The sequence below is a fragment of the Fulmarus glacialis genome, unplaced genomic scaffold, assembly GCF_000690835.1.
Source record: "Fulmarus glacialis isolate BGI_N327 unplaced genomic scaffold, ASM69083v1 scaffold12557, whole genome shotgun sequence".
Taxonomy (NCBI): domain Eukaryota; kingdom Metazoa; phylum Chordata; class Aves; order Procellariiformes; family Procellariidae; genus Fulmarus; species Fulmarus glacialis.
The window spans coordinates 26,956-36,103 of NW_009225150.1; the positions used below are offsets into that span (position 1 = coordinate 26,956).

Here is a 9,148-nt window from a genome sequence, read left to right on the forward strand (position 1 = left end):
TAAGCACTTGCCCCCTTCCATTTTTAAACCATGTGATGTTTTCCAAGTGAAGCTTTGTGTGAAACACAGCAGCGCTGCATGTAGAGCCGCACGCTCCAGTCTGACACCACAGTAACATCCACATGTGCACAGTCACCATGTGACATCTCCCCTTCACATGGGCATTACAGGTTGTGTCACCCCATGAAGGGTGTACTCAAAGGCTTGATGAAGAAGCCCAAGTCTTACAAGAAACCCTCACACGGAACTGTTAAAAAATACAACAGCAGTTAAAAATCCCTAGAGAGCACATGCCTTGTTCCGACTGTCCAGTTCAGCCTCTGACCATTCAAAAAGTTAAAGGTATAAAAGCGTAAGATGTGCAAGAGAACCAGCCTTTGTATACGATGCAAGGCAGGTGATGAAGCCCAATAACGCAAAACGCTTACAGAAGAGAAAAGCAGGTTAGCACGCTGCTGATTGCACAGAACAGGATTAATAAAATGGCATAGATATACCACAGTGCAAAGATGAAAGACAGATTCCACTAGTGTTAGTTTCTGCATCAGGATTAGAGCTCCCCCAGCACAATGTCCACTGTCGACACACGGGGTTAAGCCTAGGTTAGTGAACTGCAGTCACACCTATTTCTGTGCTAACGGGGCGACGTGGTCACATATAGGTCATACTGTACAAACTGGTATTTTCTTATATACTGTTCTAATGCCAGTAATCATTTTCTTCATTAAAATCATATACACAGGATGTATTTAACTGTTAGCTCAGTTCCTTCAAATTTTATACATATTTACGTTCTGTTAACAAATGTAAAGGATAAAAGTGGCAAAAAAAAAAGACATAAAGCTATGAGCACAAGAGTGAATGGATTGTTTCCCTGTGCAAGTTGTACGCTCCTGCACCAGCCCACCCCTGCCCCCAACACACACCACAGGGAATTCTTTCAACAGAAGCACATCGTTACAGAGCCCCTCGCTACCATCGGAAGTCATTTCACAGCAAAAACTTATCCGTTACTATGGACAGCTCTAAACAGTTAGAGGTGGGGAAGAAAGGCCAAAGAACCATAAAATTAAACCGTACAAGACAAAGCCCTGCGAAAGTGTAAAATCATGAGTCCAGCATCAGTGCTCAGTTTAAATTATGTATCGGTGACACTATCACAAGGACAATCAAGGAAAAAAAAACTTCTAGATTTACCATGCAGGAGAGATTTATTACTCTACTTGCCTTTGATAACCTGATTACATCTAAAGTTGTTTAGCAGTTTAGTACTGTGTTAAACTTGTCTCAGAGTTTTAATTAAACCCAATAAGATGTACAGAAGACAGGGAAGCAGTCAAAAGCACCGCTTCCAACAGACAGAGGTGAAAGGTCAGAAATGGAGCCATGAAACAGAGGTCACTAGCAGCCACATCCTTCTCTCTGGGGCTGGGGTTCACTGGTTAGCCGGCCCCCCTGCGGAGCTGACGGTTTGTGCTGTACGCCTGACTCTGCAGCATTCAGATCCAGGCTTCCGTCTTGGATATTCTGGTAGATTTTCTTGGCAGCCTCCAGGAATGCATCCTCAACGTTCTCTCCGCTACGAAGAGAGCAGCAGGAGTTATTTAGGCTACACTTCAGCAAAGCAATGCAGGTTATGGAGGCAGCTGGCTAGACACCCTTGCTGGGATCTGACAGGTCACCAAGTACAAGCAGTTGCTACCCTGTCCTCTTACATGCAAGAGGAGCTTACAGTACTTAAAGCAGGCCTACCACACATTTGATAACCTATCCTTGGGGCAGCCTTTGATAGGGCAACCCACTCCCTTGCCACTGAATCTATTGGGACTAGCCAGGAATAAAAAAAAAATACATGCCAAAACACTGAGTAGCAAAAACAAGCTAAGGCACTGAGCCACATGCACAGAGCAGTTCTGAAAGAGGCTTAAAGACAGGGGAGCTACTATTAATCAAAACCTTTTAATGAAAAGTCCCACGAAGGCAGGCGCCAGTTGGAGGCACGTTTACTAGTGTCACTGGAGACCTGACAGGCTCCCCAGCTGACACAGCCTACCACAAGTACGGTGCGGCGATTCCTCCTGGTGACCGAAGGGACCGGCTGTTCACTACAGAACTTGCTTACAGCTCAAAACATCCGAGGGAAGGAATGTCTAATTGGGAACCACTCTTACCCACACGCACACATTCTATATATATGTATTTGTTTGAACTGAATTCAATCAGTTCACTTGAATTCAACAAGTCTTTGCCTGAAATGTAGCGAGAGGTCTAATTTCCAAGTCACCTTCAAGTCAAAGCTGACATGACTGAAACCACTACACATACTCAAAAATAATGTTTTTTTGACTTGTAAAACCCTATCATACCTGAACCCTATGGCTGTACTTAGTCATAACCAATATATTCCTCTGAAACAGATCACATCTGAATTATTACTCAGACAAAAGTAACTTACGTTTTTGCACTTGCTTCAAGGAACAATAGACCTGTTCAGAAACAGAGGTTTAACAGTCAATGTATAATATATTTCAAATAGCCCTAAGTCAGTCATATGAAGACCTTCCGATTACACGCAAGACACTATTTTAGTACTAAATAGTATTTTATGACTAAGTTAAGGCATCAGTACACAAGCTGATTTCTAGAACTAAGCACAGTTAGAATTAAGCCAGGCTATCTGAGGCACAGTAGAGGTTTGTACATATAATTACATTACTTTGGAAGTGTAAGCTTGCAGCTATCAATGCTGAGGATTCACTTTAACATTGCTATCTTGTAGGAAATGTAACAGCTCAAGAGAAAAAAAACACACCATTTTCTTCAGCAAATTGTTTGGCTTCTTCATATGTAACATCCCTCTGTGCTTCCAGATCTGCTTTATTTCCTATGAGGATTATCACCTAGTTCAAAAGAGAGAAAATTAGTCTGGGAAAAATCTTATTAGCTTTTTCGCTACCACCCTCTTTATTAAAGAGATGAAAAACACAAAAGGAAACATGCAGAAAAGTTTAACTGCAAAACCCATGCATCTTCAGGACAACACTGCTCCAGCAGTGCACCCTCTGTAAAGTCGGGAACAGCGGCTCCAGCTGTCACTTCCAAATGCTTTAGGCTATTTGCATGAGATGAGGTCCTAAAAAGCAGTAGTCCTACTCTTTAGTCATGAAAGTTTTGCTCGGAACCACTTCTTGCATTTGTTTAATCATCTGCTAATCCAGCCAGAATCTTTTAAGTTTTCTTTCATTGCAGCAGAGAGTCTTCCCACAAGCTTGGTGCTTGAGTATTTGAGGGGCATTCAGAAAAAGACTGAAGGACAAGAGTTTTGTGGTACGGTCAAAGCGACATAGACAAACCTTCTTCCCCCCTCCAGAAGACCTGGTCAGCTTTTGCTGAAGATCCAATTTATATTCCAATCTAAGATGAGATAGCATTCACCTCATTACTACCACAAAGCAAGAAGAAGTAGTAACAAAAGTTAATGTTTGTTCAGAGTTAATCACAATTTTGTCTCCAACTGCTGAAAATAGGCCCCTGAAAGGTGAGTAGCACAACAAAACTTTTAGAGGAAACCACTGCTTTCCTGCACAGGAGCCTATGCTTTTCCACCAGTTGCAGTAAGGGAAGAGAGTCACTGGTATACTGCAAAATGGGAACATCACGGTAACTCAGAGCTAAGTAATTGAGAAAACACAGGCAGCTTATTTAAGAGAATACTGCTACCACTGCAGACGCTTTGGCCTAAGCCTTCCACCTCTTGCTTAGAGATAAGCAATCGTGCTTTCAAGCTAAAAAAAGTCCAACTTACAGTATTTGGATTGGTGAGGTTCCTTGCATCTGTCAGCCAGCTGCTTAAATGATTATACGTACTTCTTCTGCAAAGAATCAAGCGAGTATAGTTTTAGCTACAGTATTTTTTAAAATCCGTAAGTGCCAACAGCATTGTCAGCATCCATTAAACACACTAACATCTGTCAGCCCTATTCTTCTCCCCAACCTCAAGAAAGACAAAGCAACCAGCATCTTCTTTGGACTCGGACCAAGATTTCAACAAGTCAACTTTAAACCCACAGAGCAACTCATACAACACAGGTGGAAAGATGGACCAATTCACACTTCTAGGATGTGGTAGTTTTACTGTCTTCACAAGGACAACATCTGTATCGTTTTGTATAGAACACATTAAAGGGTTTCCTGTCAAATACTCTTATGGGACACTGTACAGTAGAATAGCACTTCAGTAACAAACAGTGCATAAGATGATTAATGTTTTACTCAAGATTTAAGCGAACAGGAGATATACCTATATATGCAGAAAAAAAGAGGTGCTTAAAGAATATCAAGAACAGCCCCAGAGGAAGATGGGAGACATGTGAAAGCAAAACTATTTCGCCTTGCACATCTGATTAATTATTCATTTAGCAGCATCTTCAATTTTCATCTGCAAAAGGAAGACAGGATAGCTTCTATGCAGCCTTGTTTTGCTGGACAACTAGCCCGTGAAGAGGCCCAGAAGTCAGACTTCTCCAGTGCTCTCATCTATACAGAGCCTGTTAAGCACGTTTACATAGCACACTGCAACAGAGGTAATATTCTGTCCTCTGCCTATCCTAAGAATATTTCTGCCAGGTAAGCAGCAGTATCCATTGCCTCCCAGGAAGAGAAAAATCCATGTACTGAAGAGCAGATTTTAAGGACAAAGCTAGTTCTTTAAACAACTTCAACACAGGCAGTCAAGGACTGAAATGGCAAGATCCTCAGGTCTGTCAGCAGTGAAGTTTTCCAAGAAAAGCAGCTCACAATATTCCCTATGTTTTCAGCTCTTCAAATACTTAAAGTATTTAGACAAAGAAGCGTGGTAAGCTTCACACAACAGGATACAAATCCATCCAGACAGAGACAGAGTCTTTAAATCTAAGTCAAGGGGACAGACAAGACAGTACATACAAGGCTGTGGTATCCAAACAGCTTGTCAAGCACACACGAGCTACGACACAAGATGCTCCAGTCAACAGCACCTTACCTGGTGATGTCATAGACCATGAGAGCTCCTGCTGCTCCTCTGTAGTAGCTTCGTGTGACAGCCCTGAATCTCTCTTGTCCTGCTGTATCCCAAATCTGTAGTTTAATTTTTTGGCCACTAACTTCAATTATTCTTGTGCCAAATTCAACACCAATTGTGTGGGGACAGTCTGCCATAACTGACATGAAAAATAAGAGCAAAGATCAGTTATTTTAGTACAAGGTCTCCTTGCTACAAGATATTACTATCACCAGTTTTCAGTTATCTTCACTAGATTTTTCTGTCTCTAAGAAAGCATTTTTACAGCTACAGTACCTGAACTGTATCACTTAACCAGATATAAAATGAAGTATTTCCTGAACTGCTGTTAGTGTTAAAAAGTTACAAAAATTCCTTGCCTTCTCTGATGCATGTATACTGATGCTGTTTGGCCATATATATCAGAAGGTATCAAGTCAGTTGATTCTCAGTCTATCCTTGTAGAAACGGTTAACTATTTTAATGCAGTAGGAAAAGATAACTTTTAGGGAATTACCAAGATACAGCTAAAAGTCTGTAAAACAGCTTCAAAAACAAGTATCCAAGTTGTTTCAGACAGGGTAATAGCATGATTGTCCACAGGAAAAGCCAGTTTCATAAGTAGCTATCAACACAGCAAATCAAAACCAAAAAGGCATCTTTCTAGTTATAATAAACTTTTAATAAGTTCATCTTTAAAAACAATCAAGAAAATACAGAAAGGATGAGTGCCTATTCAAGCTATCTACAGTTAGGGACAGTCTTGTAGTAGAGGTGTTTGGTATGCTAATTTGTTCAGTTGCATTGCTTCAGCTTAATGCTGACAAACTAAGAACAAGATAGCCCCATCAAGACTTTTACTGTATGCAAAGTAGCATTTAAACAATCAGCTGATACTCGATTTTAATTAAAAGCAACAGTTAAAAAAATCCTATTTCTACTAGAACACAGGAATATTTTAAACCGTAGCTCCTACCCACTTAATGCCACATCTTGAGCAGCGCACAGTAAAGACTAACTTTGTACTAATAAATACCCACGGACTTATCCATTGAGCGTGAGCTTCATGGAAAGTCATAAGAGCTAATAGCTGCTGCAAACTTCAATGCAACACACATTATTAAGAAGAATTGAAGCTAATTCTTATTTAGTCATGATAGCTTACATGACAAAACATTACAGCTGAGACAGACTGCAGTAAGCCTTAAACATCATCACACAGGGCAGTCCAAGTGTCACGAGTCACAGCAGCTACAGAGAATGACAGTGCTACTTAAGTCCGCAAACAAGGAGTTGAAGAAAAATAAGCACTTCAAAAATGAAAAAAAGGATTCAAAAGCACTAAAAAGCTCCAACTGCTTGTGTTCAAGCTACACCAATACTGAAGACATGCAGATTTCAGACACGAAATTTCACTTTGTTCCATATCAAAATTCCCCGGAAAAACTGTAAAAACAGACACAGCCTTCCCACTCATCACAGGCAGGACTGACTGAAGCAGCAGTTTTGCCATTACTACATCAACGTTTTGTTTCTACATCTGCAGGAGTCAAAACAAAAATCTGACCAAGTACAACACAAACCCATACAGATTAAGACAGATACCACATCACGCTCATGCATGATGGAAGCAAAAGGGCAGGAAGAGGGATGAAGCACACCAGTTAGAATAAATATTGTGAATTGAAATACTCACACTTCTTTTCTGTAAATTGATGAAGCAAACAGGACTTTCCTACACCCATGTCCCCTGTTACAGAAAGAATAGTTAAGGCTGACATCACATCATTGTTTCAACAAGCACATTTTCTTCATCCCACACAACAAATGGTACAGAGGCAGGCAGCCATTCCTTTCCCAGGTCTAGTGGGCAATGTTCTATACCTGGCCACAGTCCTTAAATTTATCAACTTTTGCACTATAGTTTTGGTAAGAGGTGCAGGCTTGCAAGCAAGGGTGGAGCAGAAAACACAAAAGAGAAGTTAACCTGTGTTACTGATTTTACAACTGTATTTCACAAGGTTATGAGAAGTAGACCTGTAAGAAACTGAAATGTAAAATATACCTTTTGAGTGTTTGCCCTGCTCCTGTCTTACCTGCAATTACTGGTAAGGACATCAAAAACACTGACAACCAACCCAAAGTGAAATTGCTTCACTTCTACTGATCCATTTACACAATGCCAATAGTGAGAAATGGCAATCTTTTAAGAACCAACTTTTCCACAGGCTGATGCTGTCACAGCAGCCTCACTTACAAACCATCCATCACAATAAGACTGCAGATAACTTACACCTACACAAGATCATTAATGACTAAACATTAAAAGCAAGACCAGTTCTTCCAGGATAGTAATAAATGCAATCAAGTCCCTGACTCTAAACAGCCAAGGAAGCTGCAGCTAAAAGCAACATTTAAACACATAAAAATACAGCCTGACAAATAAGCCTGTCTAAAGGAATGGATTCCAATTAGTACTTGTGTCTTCAAAGATTCTAAAACCTTTGAGACTAACGATGCAGAGACAGTCAAAGTGCTATACTAAACCTGAATCAACACAACATCCCAGTTCTGTTGATTCCCATTACAGTTTTTCCCCATTTCCAACGGATTTAGCAATTTTTCTAAACATAAACTTGATTTAGGGAGAAAGGGACCACATGCACATGTTTTCAGAATGCCTTTTTTTCTAGTGCTATGCAGAGGGCTAAGCATTATGGCCCTAACAGTGAAGATATTCAAGAATTCTGAAGTATGTATGTCAAAAAGAACAGTCATTTTTAACAGTAACTCAGCAATAAAGTGAACTCAATACAGGCACTGGTACTTGCCCTCACTCCCAGTTCACCTGCCACCCATTACACCACTCTCATTCTGTAGCACACAAAGGCATTTGCCTTTATGCTGTCAGCTACTAAAGCTTTAGAGCAAGCATGGTGATCTGTGAAGGACTGAGGCTGGACAAGTAACTACTGAAAGAATCACTACTATATAGCAACAACATGCAGCAGAAGTCAACAATAGTACAGCCACAGGATTTGCAGGTAGGCTGTCATGCATATACACATTGACATAAACACATAAGTGCCCAGTGATACTTACCAATAATGATGTACTTAAAGATGTAGGAATAGTTGTAAGGTGCAGTTGCCATTGTGGCACTAAAACAAAAAATAGAACACATCAGAACTGCTACTTGTTCACCAAACTCAACCCAATTCATCCAATTTAGTTCATATAAGCAGACAAAACCCCCTTCCTCTCCCCCCCAACTATCCTCTCATTCACAGTTACAGATACTCATTCAATTTTACACAGAAAGATTTAAAGCTGTTGAAAAGCTCCAGTAGCTTCCTGCATTGTACCAGTGGACCAGCACTCACTAGCCAAATAGCCGATACATGAACTGAAATTAAAATCTGCCTCCAAAAGAAAAGTCTGAAGAGGTTTAACAAAACCAGCAATTTGGAACTACTACCTCACACTTTTGACACTTGCAACAGGAACAAAGGAAACAGTGCAGCTTGCATCAAACAGCTAAGAATTACTTGAAAAGACAGCAGAAGAATGCTGTAGTAGCCATAACTGGGGTCTGGACTGCTACATTAAAAAAAGAGAAAAAAGCCACAAATCAGATGTTCAGGAAGTTAACAGCTCTGTGGCTTTGTCAGCATAGCAGCATTACAGCAAGGTTTAGCAGTTTCCCCTCTCTCTCCCCCCCACCCCACCCCCACCCCCCTTAAATACACCTCACTGATTTAGGAAGATTTACTCACTATCTATGCTCTATAGCAGATTTAAGTGATAGTCAAAATTAGATTGGGATAAGTACTTCCAATATTCCAGAGTTTTCCTATGCTTTCCTAGATGTAGGAGGAATTAGAGCTGGCTTCAGCTATGTAAACCTGCAAAGGGTAGTAGCTGACTTACCAACCAATACATCAGTTAACCAGGATTACAAGTCTGTACAGCCCAGCTCTTGCCAGTTAACATAAAGGATGCAAAATGCCTGCTTTTGTCCCAGGTTTTTAAGTTGAACTAGATATAGTGTGATCAGCTAAGCAAGTGGAAAATTTCTACTAGGAATTCACCATTTCCTTTTCTGCTCTT

The 9,148-nt window shown here is 40.5% G+C and overlaps 1 protein-coding gene across 1 annotated transcript; it reads right to left on the minus strand.

The window, feature by feature from the left end:
• Nucleotides 1-746: 746 nt before the first annotated feature.
• RAB14 (RAB14, member RAS oncogene family) lies at nucleotides 747-8,195 on the minus strand. The gene is made up of 7 exons (XM_009582392.1): nucleotides 8,141-8,195; nucleotides 6,735-6,788; nucleotides 5,021-5,198; nucleotides 3,806-3,872; nucleotides 2,813-2,900; nucleotides 2,456-2,486; nucleotides 747-1,579 (listed from the first exon to the last, which is right to left on the minus strand). Exons 1-7 carry the CDS (start codon nucleotides 8,190-8,192, stop codon nucleotides 1,402-1,404), a joined length of 648 nt encoding a protein of 215 aa, XP_009580687.1. The 5' UTR covers nucleotides 8,193-8,195; the 3' UTR covers nucleotides 747-1,401.
• Between the last annotated feature and the right edge of the window lie 953 nt (nucleotides 8,196-9,148).

Bases quoted from the DNA above. Each gene is read 5' to 3' on its own strand.
- RAB14 (XM_009582392.1), bottom strand. From the start codon at position 8,192: ATGGCAACTGCACCTTACAACTATTCCTACATCTTTAAGTACATCATT. The intron at 5,199-6,734 runs GTGAGTATTTCA...TTTTCATGTCAG, and splicing joins TCAATTTACAGAAAAGAAGT to TTATGGCAGACTGTCCCCAC. The intron at 2,487-2,812 runs GTGTGTTTTTTT...GTTTCTGAACAG, and splicing joins ACAATTTGCTGAAGAAAATG to GTCTATTGTTCCTTGAAGCA.